Raw genomic sequence first — 13,746 nt, forward strand, 5'->3', positions numbered from 1 at the left:
TTACTGGGAGAAGAAAAAAATGTATAGTAAACTCTGTGGACATCATTTGCAGAATTTTGAACAGCTTAGCCTTTTAATTACAGGTAATCTATTGTAGTCACACATCACTTAATGGCAAAACCATGTTCAGAGAAATGCTCTGTCAGGAGCTTCCATTGTGTGAACATCATAGAGGGTTAATTACACTAACTAAAATGTGCTAGTGTCACTAGGCGATATAAATCTTCCAGGACCACTGTTGTTTATGTGATGCCTTGTTGGCTAGAATGTCATGTGCAGCACATGACTATATTTTACTGTACTGTAGTAGTTCATCACTTAGCTATAGCTGAAAAGCATTCTATCTAAACCAGTGACTTTGGGCTACTGTGTTTTTGTAGATCTCAGTCTTGTTTTTTATTACATCTCTTTTACCAGCTGTCGTTATGTCCTGAAGTTTATAATTTGCTGCCATATTTTGTGTAGAGCATAACGAGGGGATTGAAGATAGCCGCACCATGTTGCTCTTAAAGTTCATCAAATCTGTGAAAACTGTACTCCTTTGGAGCTTAGAGGGATCCTCAAATACTTCACTTTGCTTATTTCTAAATGATGCAGACTACAGCTTAGAATTTTTTTTTCTTTTCTTTTCCCTCTAGATAAGTAGTAAACATGAATGTAGTCTATGAATTACTTTTAGACTTGGGAAATGACTATCGATTTTCACATTCACTTAAAGGAATAATGGAACCAATAACAGAATTCTTTTATTTGTTTGTAATATAAAACTTATTTCTAAAAGATTCTTCTTGCTAGAAAGTTCTCTTGAGTACTTTAACTATGTACTCAACACTATTACATAATGATTTCCTTACTGGAAGTAAATAAAAATTCTCAGTGAAAAAGAAAATAATGAAACTTTGTGTATGCATTTATGTACAGATGAACAAGTGAGTAGGTCCATTTTATTGACCCTGTTACACGTTCTGTGAAAAATAATCAAATGTAGTTGATTCATAATTATTTTAAATGTTTTTCTTATATAATATCTACTCTCTGGACAATCAAGCTTATAATTTTGATAAGCTTTACCATTTGAGTGAAAAGCTGCTCCAATATCAATTCCTTCTTATCAACTTCATTTACAAAGACACGTTTCCACTTTTTAAACCTTTCAATTTTAGACATCAGTTTAGTTCATAGGCACCGGTTTTATGGAAAAGTATTTCAAAAAAAGTAGAAGAGCTCTTTGTTTCAAGGAAAAACTGTAATTGAAAGAACAGTCTTAGAATCTCAGTGTTGTATAATTTGCTTAATATTGAACAACTCTTATTTATGTATTTATCAGATCTGAGGGATACTTTATTTTCCTTTTTCTGACTGCTAAATGCAAACCAAATGCATCCTGGTGAATTGCCCTGGTGACCATACTTAAATGTTTCATTTTGGTAATAGTGTTTTTCAGTAAGTTTGAAGTTGAGAGATTCAGTTTTATTCTGAGACTTTCCACTAGCCTTGATCATTAAGTATACAGGGGTGGCGGGGGACAGGAAGCCCTACCAAATAAGTTCTTAGTTTTGCAGCTTTGTTACTTTAAATCTCCACAAAAAGTCTTGTCTTTCATCCAGAAGTGGTTATGGTTTGTAATCAGTTACCCCTGATTGATATCCTTTAATGTGTCTGAGAATAAAATACTCTGCCTCTCATCATCATCTGAATTTAACAATAAGAATTACTACCTCCTTTGATATGTGTGTTGGTAAGATGACTGTATTAGGAAATTCACAGAATGCTGCCAACCTGTGATGGCTTACAGTATTCACTTAAATTAGAAATTCAACCATTTGAAGCTTAAGGTGTTAATAGAAATGGAAATCATAGGAACAGCTCTTCAATCAAAAATATGTTCTCATTCGAAAATCAGAAGAGACTTTAACTCCTACCTCTGAATTCAGTTATATTACTTTGTACTTTGAGATCTGCTAATAAAAACTTATTCCATGCTTGGACCCATGCATGAACAAAACCACATGGAAATTCATTAACTTCCTTCTCTTGGTCAACTTTCTAATTAAAGACAATACATTTTAGGTTCGTGGAATTTGGATTACAATATTACGTAGTATCTGCTATGGAGGATAATGAGATATAATAGATCATAAAGATAATTTGAAATCTATAGAGAACCTCAAAATCTCATTTAGCCAGTGGTTTTAATCTTTCTACCAATCTTTTATCAGAATTGATAATTATCAAGATTGATATACTGGAATGTTGTTTTTTACTTAATTCTTTTGGGGTGAGTGCTTTAAAAAAATGGGGCAGTAAGAGACAGAGATAATAAAGCAGGATGTAGATCACCAGTTTTTAAATATAATCCTTATGATTACTTTTAATTGATGATCTTAGAAAGGAAATGAAGTGCATCCATTATGCTTATGTTCAGAGACCAATAATTCTCAAACTAGTGAACTTTAAAAAAAAAAAATCTTGATAAAATTGCTTCTTTAAGAAAACCTTTTGCAAAACCTCCCAAGTGCTTAATTGATGTTCTGAGAAGTATTCTGTGAGGCTAGGACTAGGGAAGCTGGCTAAATTTGCACTGCAGGCCCTATAAAGCCTTGGTTTACAGGTGATAAATAAAGCCCCCTCTTTTGCAGAAGTAACTATGTACAGTAGGGCTCCTCTGATCCATCCCGAATAGGAGATCCCTCCTCTGTGACTCTTTGAAGTTCCCCTTAAAACTTGATGGATCCTCTCCCAGGGATACAGTGTTAAAGCTTGACTTGCTGGTTTGAGGTTTTGTACTCCACTAGGCAGTTGCATGAGTGTGCATTTTTACCTCATTTATTGGGATTTTCTTGTGTAGATTAGTCTTTGGAGTATTTATTAAAGAAGATCCCATGAAGCAGAGAGCCAAATATTATACATAAACTGATTTACAGTTCCCCATGTGTAAAAAATCAGACATTAGTAACTAGCATTGCTTGCATTGTTGTTTGTTTTAGAGTAGGGTTCTCCAAAGTTTGTTAGTGATGTGTTTCAGTGACTAAAAAAAATAAAGTAAAAAACAAGTGTGAAAAACAACAGTGTTTCTAGAAAGTATGAACAGAAAGTCAGGTGAGATTGGTTTCCAGGATATTTCACTTGCAGACGCAGAGATTGTTGGGGTTAGTTGTGTTTGGGTAATTGAAGGGTTGTGTCAAAAAAGTAAAAATTAATTCATTATTGCTCAAGAAGACATAAATTGTGTCCATTGGTAGGTATTTCAAGGAAGTTGGTTTTGACTTGATTGGCAAGATAATGTTGGAGTAGCTAGATCTCTTCTGAGCAGGAAACGTTGCTCAGGGAGCAATAACTTCCTGGCACCAAATTTGGAGATAGCATGCATACCCTGGAATATTGTAGAAGGGATGATTATACCAGGAGAAAGATTAGGCTAGTTGACTCTCTTTTATCTTTTAACATTTCATTTATTCTTTGAGTTATTGAATTATATTTAGCTCTTACTATAACTGTTCATATTTATTCAGTAATGAAACCCTGGTTACCACCTTAAATACTTAATGAACCCTGTTTACACTGAGGCCATCCAGTGCATACCTTATTTTTTTTCATCTAACACTGCAATGGCCTATAAGTCGTTTTCTGGGTAAATTTTCTCCCCTTCATCCAGTCTTTTGTGTTGCTGTTAGAGTCATCTTTTTAAATGCCACCCTACAGTACACTAGTTTTCTATGACTGCAAAACAAATTACCACAAACTTAACAGCTTAAAACAAAAGAGTCATTGTTTTACCATTTCTATAAGTCAGAAATCTTGTGGGCCTGGTCCAGTCTCTATTCAGGGTCTCACTGGACTAAAAGCAAGGTGTTAGTTGAGCTTATTGTTTTCAGCTGTAGTTCAAGGTCCCCTTCCAACTTCACTGTTGGTTGGCAGAATTAATTTCTTTGTAATCCCAGGACTGAGGGCCCTATTTTCCTTTTAGCACTTAGCTCCTAGAGACCACATATAATTCTTTGACTTGTTCTCATAGACAGTTCTCAACAGGATGTTTACTTTCTTGTAGGCCAGTCAGGTCGGTTTGTAATTGTTTCAAAATGTGGTATTTGTTTGTGTATGTTTGTGTGTGTGTGTGTGTGTTTCTATTTCTTTAGTTACAGGGAATATATTTATTGGAGGAGGCAGACAGGTAAGACCATGGAAGAAGGAGGCCATATCAGTTTTAGGTCAGGCCATTGGTTCAGAATTGATTAATAGCTGTAGTTACGCTAAGATTGAGCCTAGTAGTAAGGCTTGCCTTTAATGAAGACTCCTACTGAATCTTTTTTATGAGAAAGCTTAGAGTTCTTTGGCTGACCAACCACCCAGAAGAGGAGATGGGTCAAAGTCTGTGCAGTGTGAGAATATTATTCATCCTAGATTCTCAGAGTTACCCTGGGCCATAGTGCCATTTCTCAGAGTCTATATTGGATGAGTCATGCTTCGTTGATAGTATTGATTTTATGTTTATTTGTGAAGGGCCAAAATATGAGCTTACCAAATAAAATATAATTTTAAGAGTTATTAATGAAAGAATATATTACATTCATTTTTAATGAGATCCTGGTGATGCAAAATGATTTTATGTAATGAATCCCAGGAAATCAATGAAAAGTTTAATTACAGTTGTGGCAGTGTTGTATGAGAATATTGCTTTGGTCAATTTTACTTGTACAATTTATCAATCCTCTCTGCCTTTCTCTTTTAAATTAATTGCATGGTGAAGTAAGTAAATAACATTCTTTGTTAGCCTTGATCCTCTTTAGAAATGTTACAAAATTTAAATTTTCTCCCTTATAATAAATAGTTGCTATCACTTTTGTATGTGTTACCATTTACTATTTGTACATTTTAAAATTAGACAGTAATTTCATTTTGTAATTTTAGTCATTGTTACTTCTTCCTAAAACTTTGTTCATTTTCCTTTGTTTTTTTTTTGTAAACCACTCTCCATCTCTTTTCAACATACCAGCAGACCCATTGATCAAAAATCTAATGTTTTTCATATTGTTTAGCACCCAAACTGTAGGATGAATAAAAAGTAAAATAATAAGATACTTCTTAAGTTTTCCTTTCATGTAACCATTATCTTCTTAAACTTTAACTAAAGTGAATTTTCTTTTGAAAGCATTATTATTTTTGACAGTTAATTGGTTATGGCATTTTCTTGTTTATTTTGAGGGCAACTGACTTTAAAAAATATTTAAAAGGATACTACCAAATGTTGATCTGCATATTTAGAGATATTTAAAGTGGTTCTTTATTTTACTGATTCTACATTATACTGAGTATCTATCGAGAGGTTCTATTGGATTTTCTTATACCTACTGCAGTTTATGAGTAGTCTTTCTGGTTTTAGATACAAGCCTTAAAATGTAGCTAATAATTATTTCGGCTGATTTATTCTGTAGATAGAAGCAGTTTATTTAGTCTGATTTTACGTTGGAAAACTCTGCAGTCTCTTTTGCCTCAAATTCTCCTGCTGATATCATCAGCCTCCTTCCTAGTAGAATTCTTTTGGTACAACTGAAAAGTAGGCTGGGTGTTATGGATCGTTCTTACATCCTGCTTGTCACTGAGACACTGCAGTATGTGAGGAGCTGCGTAACTCATCTGGAAAGCCATTGACTTGTGCAAAACGAGATGTCTCTCATTCTTTAATAATGACCTATTCATGTGGCTTTGCCATTTATGGTGTGATAGCTGTAAAGAACCAGAATATCCTCAAAGAGGGGTGCTGTGATTGAGTATCCCGAAAGAAATGTTTTTGTTCTAAAAGTGGTGCCTTTCTTGATGGTCATTAAATATGTTCAGGCTGAGGTTGTGGCTCAGTGGTAGAGCACTTGCCTAACATGTTTGAGGCACTGGGTTCAATCCTCAGCACCATATTTAAAATAAAAAATGTAAAGAAAATGCAGGTATTGTGTCCATCTGGAACTAAAAAATATTAAAAAAAAAAAAGAAAGAAAGAAAAGAGGAGGAAGAAGCTTTTCTATCTCTTTGAAAACAGTACTGTTTTCAAAGCCTGGAATCATCATGGCAGTTTCTTTGGGGCATATGTCATTTTAGAATTAGAGTCAAAATTTTCTTCTGAAATGTTTCTTTTGAAATAAATACTGTATCTTTGATTGCTGTCCCTGCCCCATGTGGTTGTTAGCTGGTCTTAGGTACCTTTTGTACACTGTGTTATGACTTACAGTGCTGTATCTGGGCCAGACTGTCCCCCAAACAGGGAAGGGACAGTGCCATGTTTTCTGGCCCAGAAGACTCACTTCCTCAGCCATCTTGCTTTTCTTCTGAATATGTTTGTCTTGATGATTTCTGGTCAGCCTTCTCTTTGTCTTCCACTCCTAATCTTCTCTTTCTTTTCTTGTCTTCATCCAAACCTGCATCCTCACTCCTGAGCTTTGTTCTGCTTAAATCTGTGACTGTCTCCTGTTTTCTGGAGGGAAATCTTCCCCAGAGAGATTCTGATGCATACCACATTTGAAACTATCGAGTTAAAGGAATAACCTCTTCCCCAAAATGGTTCAGATGGTGCTATAGTTTGGATCTTCAGTGCTCCCCTCAAAAGTGAGCATATTAAAGGCTTGTTCTCCAGGGTGACACTATTGAGAGGTAGTGAAATTTTTAAAGAGATGGGGCTAAGTGGGAAGTCTTTTGGTCATTGAGGGTGTACCCTTGAAGAGAATGTGGGACTCTGGTCCTTTTGTTTCTTGTCTCATTCATGTCCTAGCCATGGTGTGAGTGGTTTTGCTACACCACACAATTTTGTTTTGATGTGCTGCCTGGGCACAGACTAGAAAGCAGTCGGAGTAAAACTTTCCAAACCCTGAGCCAAAATAAACCTTTTCTCTTTATAAATTGATTACTTCAGGTATTTATTATAGCGATAAAAAGCTGGGTCATATAGATGGTAATCTCAGCACATAAACTTAAGTCACCTTGCAAACTACCATTGAGCACAACCAAAAAAATAATGGAAAATCAAGAAACAGATGTGATCTAGAAATTAGGAAGAGCCTTTTGCCTATGGTAGAGCCATAAAGGACTTATGCATGTTGCAGAGAAGACTGAATTGAAGGACATGCTAACCAACTTGTGATTATGAGGAATTATCAGCTTCTTTAACATGTACCTGTTCATAGCTACAGTGGCACCTTCCTGTCCTGCTTCCTTTGTCACCTCACATAGTTATTAGATATTCCTGCCACCTCGTCATCATGGTCCTTCAAGTATTCTCTGTTTTGTGTATTCTTTCCTTTGTCCTATCTGTAAAGTACTGACATTTTCACATACTCTTGACACAGTACATGCTGCCCATTTATCTCTTCTTTCCCCTCAGGTTCAGCTGTGATCTCTAGGCAGGTGACTACAGAGCTTTTTGACTCTCCTGTTTCCTAATCTCTCTCCTGAGCTCTCCTTTTTGTACATTCTGCCTTGATGTTCCATGTTCCTCAGAAGCTGCACATTTTCCAAAGACTAGCCAACTCCACCACCTTCCTTAATTTCCTTCTTTCCATTAATGTTGTAATTCCTCTCAATGTCATCTAAGTGCAACACTTTACCTTTCATTCCTTTTCATTGTTGCTGTCTCTCACAGGTACCAGGTCCTAGTGGTTCCTCATTCAAAATATTCCTTATAATTCTTCAGTTCCCCTGTAACTATACTTTGTCATTGTGAATTAATGGTACAGGCTTATAGATTACTTCTCTGTGAAACTTTCTTCTTCTGTAAGTCACTGTGCACATTGCTGCCAGGTACTTACTGTTCACTGTCTTGCAGTAGACTGTCAGGGACTTCTCTACTGGCTACCAATGGGGTACAAACTCCTCCGCTGGGTATTCTGCAGTCTGGCAGCCACCAATCTCCTCATCTTTCCGCCAGTAAATACTACACTATGGCTTGCACACTGGTAGCCCTAAAAATGTAGCAGAGAACTACACAGACAGGGCTCCTGCCCTCATGGAGTTTGTATTCCCATGAAGAGCCAGAGTGTGATTAGTACTGTAAAAAAAATAGCAGAGTGGTATGAGTAAGGGTATAACTGGTCATGTCTGTTTTAGATGAGATGATCCAGGAAGTTCTCCCTAAGAAAGAAATGCAGTTGATCAATAAATATATGAAAAAGTGTTCAACATCTCTAGCAATTAGAGAAATGCAAATCAAAACTACTCTAAGATTTCATTTCATTCCTGTCAGAATGACAATCATTAAGAATATAGGCAACAATAAATGTTGGTGAGGAGTGGTGAAAAAGATACACTCTTACATTGCTGGTGGAACTCAAATTGGTATAACCACTGTGGAAAGCAATATGGAGATTCTTCAGAAAACTGGGAATGGAACCACCATTTGACCCAACTATCCCACTTCTTAGTTTATACCCAAGGTACTTAAAATCAGCATACTATAGTGATGCAGCCACATCAATGTTTGTAGCAGCTCAATTCACAATGGCTATGGAACCAACCTAGGTGTCCCTCAATAGATGAATGGATAAAGAGAATGTGGTATATATATATATTCAGTGGAATATTACTCAGCTTTAAAGAAGAGTGAAATTGTGGCATTTTCCAGTAAATGGTTGGAGTTGGAGAATATCATGCTAAGTGAATAAGCCAGTCCCACAAGACCAAAGGCTGAATATTTTCTCTAATATGCAGATGCTAATTCACAATAAGGCAGGGGGCACTAGGGAAGAATAGGGTTACCTTAGATTAGGTAGAGGGAAGTGATGGAAGGGGTGGGGAGAGGATGTGGGGATAGGAAAGGTAGTAGAATGAAATATACATTATTACTGTATGTATGTATGTGACTGCATGACCAATATGATTCTGCAACATGTACACTCAGAAAAATGAGAAATTATATCCCATCTATGTATATCAAAGTATATGAATGCCTTCTACTGTCATGTATAACTAAATGTTTTTTAAACATTTTTTTAAAAAGAAGTAATGTCTTAGATGAGATCTGAGATCTGAAGTTTAGGAAGAAGCCAGCCATAGAAAGAGAGGGAAAAAATTATAAGGATCCTGAGGCCAAAAAGGGATTTACATGCCAAGAACAGAAGGTAGCCCTCAAGATTGGAGAAGAGTGGAGTGAGCTAAAGAGAGAGGTGTGAAAGAGTTTGACAGGGGAAAGAGTTTGCATTTTATTCCAGGTACTGTATTGAGAGATTTTCTAAGCAGTGAAATGATATGAAAACACTACTCTGGAACCCAGGGGCACTTAACCACTGAGCCACATCTCCAGCCCGTTTGTTTTATTTTGAAACAGGGACTCAGTAACTTGCTCAGAGCCTCATTAAGTTGCTGAGTCTGGCTTTGAACTCATGATCTTCCTGCCTCAGCCTCCTGAGCTGCTGGGATTACAGGTGTGCACTACCATGCCCTGTGGGAAGAGGCTCTTATAGTAATAGTTTGGACTTCATCAGAGTTCCTCAGTCTCAGCTTTATTAACAGGAAATTCTGTTTGGATACTTGCCCTGTGCTCTGCAGGATGTTTTCTTGCATCTCCAGCTTCTACCCATAAGAAGACAGTAGCACCTGCCCCTCCCATTTGTGGCAATCAAAAATGTTTCCAGATATTGTCACATGTCCTCTGGGGAGCACAGCCACCCTGGTTCAGAACCACTGGACTCTAGATGGTGGCAGCAGTGATAAATTTGAAATGTTTTATAGATGCAGAATGGACAGTATCTTTAAATGAATGGAATATGGAGAGTGAGAAAGGAAAAAAATAAAAAATTCTGACTAGATTTTTGATTTGCAAATCTAGGCAGATAGTGTCACACATACTTTAGGCTCTTGACATTAGTCTCCTTGCTTTTGTGGCTGTTCTTAATACTATTCATCCACTTGTTAAATAGCTCACCCTACCACTCTCTCCTTTCTCTGAAGGAAGGTCCAACTTCAGTGCCATCTTGACGTGTTTCCAGGTTAGCTCACCAGTGGTGAGCCATGTTCCAGTGAATTCCTACTGTCCCATTTTAGTACCCCTCTTAGATACTTCCTGGCCCAAGAAAGAAGCACCAGGGTTTACCAAAAGGAGCAGCCGTGATGGATGATTGAATTATGTAGCTTTGCTTTTATACCCTGCTCTTCTTTAGATTCCTGTTAGTGGCTTATAGGATTAAATTTTCTGTTTCTTCATCTTCTGATCACAGGACCATCATCTGTTATAGGCAAGTCCTTACTAGGTTTATCTGAAGTTGGTCACAGAATTAGGATTCTTACTATTTGTTACCATGTGTCATAGTTATCATGTATGTCATGGTTGTTAATGTCTGCCTGTCATCTCCCAAGAACAAGAGGGAAAGGGAAACCATATCCTGGATGGTATTTCTGTTTAGTAGCATAGTTATACTGATCATGAATTTGGTATTCAGTGAACGTTTTTTGAATAAATAAGTGAATGATTAAGTCTGGTTTATTTTTTACTCTGGAGTATAATGGAATTAAAAAGAAGTAATATTTTTCTATAATGTGTTTTTTTTTTTTTTTAGTTATATGGACACAATGCCTTTATTTATTTTTATGTGGTGCTGAGGATCAAAACCAGTATCTCACACATGCTAGACAAGCGCTCTACCACTGAGCTATAGCCCCAGCCCCTCTATAATGTGTTTGTAAACAGAAAAATGTGGTTTTTTTTTTTAAATGAAAAATTAGCCTGCAGGTAGCATTATTAGTGTAATCGGTTGGTTGATATGGAAGATGGCTTGTTGTCTGACTTTTACTTCTAATGCTACATCTTCTCTGTTTCTGCCTTGCAGCTCTAGTTGTAAGCACCACTTCAGCTGGTTTTGCATTGGCTCCAGGACCTTTTGACTGGCCCTGCTTCCTGCTCACTTCTCTTGGAACAGGTCTTTCATCCTGTGCTGCCAACTCCATTAATCAGGTCAGTTTCTTACCTTTCATCTAGATTATGGTATTCTCCCTTTTTCCTGGATAGTAGTAGTATCACATTTTTAAAAATCTTCCCAAATCCTATACATCAGTGGAAATGCCCTGTGAACTTGTAATACTGGATATGTTTTATGAAATCTCTATGTTATATAATTATTTAGTGTTTTCTTTTTGAGGTAAAGATTTTCAAATAGGTTCAGGTTAGAGAGCGGTAGAGTACATGCTTGAAATTACCAGAACTTAGAACTTATAACTTTCTATTCTTAGTAGTATCTTTATCTATTTCAGCTACAGTTCCCCTGAGCTCATCATTGTGTGCTGTTGTTTCTTAGTTTGATTTTATTGCATTTTAAACTGCCACCATACAAAATAGAATGTCTTCCCTATCTTTGTGTGTGTGTGTGTGTGTGTGTGTGTGCGCGCGCGTGTGCACACGCACGCACGTGTTTGTAGGTAGATGGTACTGGGGATTTAACTCAGAGGCACTCTGCATTGTGCTGCATTCCCAGCCCTTTTTATTTTTTATTTTGAGACAGGGTCTTGCTAAATTACCCAGGCTGTCCTCAAACTTGCAGTCCTGCCTCAGCCTCCCAAGTTGTTGGGATTACAGGTGTGCATCACCATTGCCTGGCTCAGAATTTATTTTAAAGGAAAATATCCAGCTTAAAAAAATTAGTAATTCAGTACTATTAACTTGGTATAAGGAATCAAATTATATAAAAAGCTAATTAGTATATTATTTTTAATAGATTCTGCTCTCCCATTATTTTAAACATTTAGATACTTCCAAAATAGTTTTCCCCCACTTGTCACTGTGATGTGCCCTAACACTGTGGCTTTTTCAATGACACTGGAGTGAAAAAGCTTTGGCTAAAACATAAGGAAAATTGTCTTCATCACCAGAACACCCAAGTGAAGTTGGCATAGTTTTTAAAATAGGAATTAAAGTTACCAGAAGGAAAATAGCTTAGTTGAATGGATATGTAAGTAGCTAGTTTGCAAAATAAGGGAATTTAATTTGATAGTGCCCAAAATGATTGTGTTTCTATAGTGTATTATCAGTTACTTGGAGAAGAATCAATTTATTTTAAATAAGAGTTTCTTGTTATTTTTATTGTCAAACAGTCTTCTATTCTTCTAGTGAGGTTCAAATGAACCTACCACTTATGATTCTTTCAATAAACTGGATTTATTTTGGTATTTTGGATCTAGTCTTCAATTTTTTATTTTTATTATTACCTGTATTTGGGTATAGATCTAAGTTAGGAGAATAAACTAGGGGCACATTTCTAATTTCCAGCCTCCTTTTTGTAAATTTAGGAGCTGCATTCATCCTTGAGATACTAATTCCTATCTCTTGTTTAAATTGTAAGATTCAAAAAAAGATTTTTAAAATAAAAGTATGGGGACTCAGGGATAATAAAAAATATTCAAATGCTTCAACTGGTTGATAAAACCAAAATATTATAAAAAATAAGAATAAGTTTGAGCTACTCTTCCCTACCATACCCCTTACTGTCTCCAAAAAAAGGCAGCTCAATAATTTTTCATGAAAAAACAAACAAACTGTCAGTTATAAAGAGAAATTTCCAATCTGGAAAGAAAAAATAAAATGATTTACATTTAGGCAGAAATTCACAAGAACTGAGCATAAGCCAAGGTTTTATACATTTTAAAAGGATTATGTGCTTCAATGGCTGTTTAATTTCATAGTTTATAGAAGCATATTTATGATGGGGGTGAGTTGAGTTCTATAAATTTTAAAACTGCTAAGGAAAGCCGCAGACTACATGATGGGATTCTTTCTGGTACCAACAAACTGCAGTGTCTGCCTCTGCTATTAATATTTCCTTAGTTCGGTTTTCCAAGCTCTGCATCCCACTTACACAGCTCTCCTGGTCTCCCTTTGGAACACTTTATCACATTCTTCCACGTGTCACTCATCCCTCACAGGCCTTGTCAGTGTCATGAGCAATGTCGGATCTTAATCAGTTTCACAAATAAATATCTTCGTCTTATGGCCTCCATATTGCTTCTTCCCACTTGTCTTAGGCTCTAATTTTGGAAGCACAATACTTAAAAATTTTTAATTATCCCTAGCATAGTAGAATTCAGTGTTATTATTAAGGTATTAATCAGCTTTCCAAATTATTATATACTCTTCAGTAATGCTTTGGAAATATTTTAATTCCAGTGTTATTAGGCAGTCTCATAAATATGAAATAAAGGAACATAAGGTCATTTTCATTAGCACTTTTAAATAGCATTCGTAGAACAAAGAGCACAGGCAACATGGAATTAACAGTGCTTTTGAATAACAGGTAAAGACATAGTTTTTAGCATAAAAGATGAGTTAGTGTTTTTTCTTAGATGTGTTCACATTAAAGAATGCATATATGTGGTTGATCTTTTGTAAAAGTCCTTCAGCTTCTAAAAGAATTCTATGGATAAAAAAAATTTCTTTCTGTCCATGTTTATAAAATGTCTCAAAGAACATTTTTTATATATATTCATTTTTTATGTGCTTCATTTGAGCTGTTATTCATTTAATACTGTTTCTTCTTTGTATCCAACTTCTGTGATCTCTCTGTGAAAGTAGAAAAAAATAAAGCTTTGAAAAGCAATTCTTACATTTGTTTTTAAGGAGAGAAAAATGAGATTCAGCTTCTGATTTATGAAGTAGTGACTAGTGCATAAAGAGATATGTATAAGAAACCACTAACACTGAAGTATAAAAATGAATTACATACATGTTTTGTAATATATATACATGCTTCGTTCAAAACCAAAGTGGCTTTAAAGGGGGCATGC

At 35.9% G+C, this 13,746-nt stretch overlaps 1 protein-coding gene across 1 annotated transcript in view; it reads left to right on the forward strand.

Annotated features, from left to right (window-relative positions):
- The window catches only part of Cox10 (cytochrome c oxidase assembly factor heme A:farnesyltransferase COX10), a 120,776-nt gene that overhangs the window by 18,823 nt on the left and 88,207 nt on the right, over positions 1-13,746 (forward strand). The window contains exon 4 of the mRNA XM_076870677.1: positions 10,803-10,927. Coding sequence (XP_076726792.1) covers positions 10,803-10,927 — 125 coding nt within the window. The remainder of the gene's footprint in view (positions 1-10,802; positions 10,928-13,746) is intronic.

Source organism: Callospermophilus lateralis, chromosome 11, assembly GCF_048772815.1.
Source record: "Callospermophilus lateralis isolate mCalLat2 chromosome 11, mCalLat2.hap1, whole genome shotgun sequence".
Classification (NCBI taxonomy): domain Eukaryota; kingdom Metazoa; phylum Chordata; class Mammalia; order Rodentia; family Sciuridae; genus Callospermophilus; species Callospermophilus lateralis.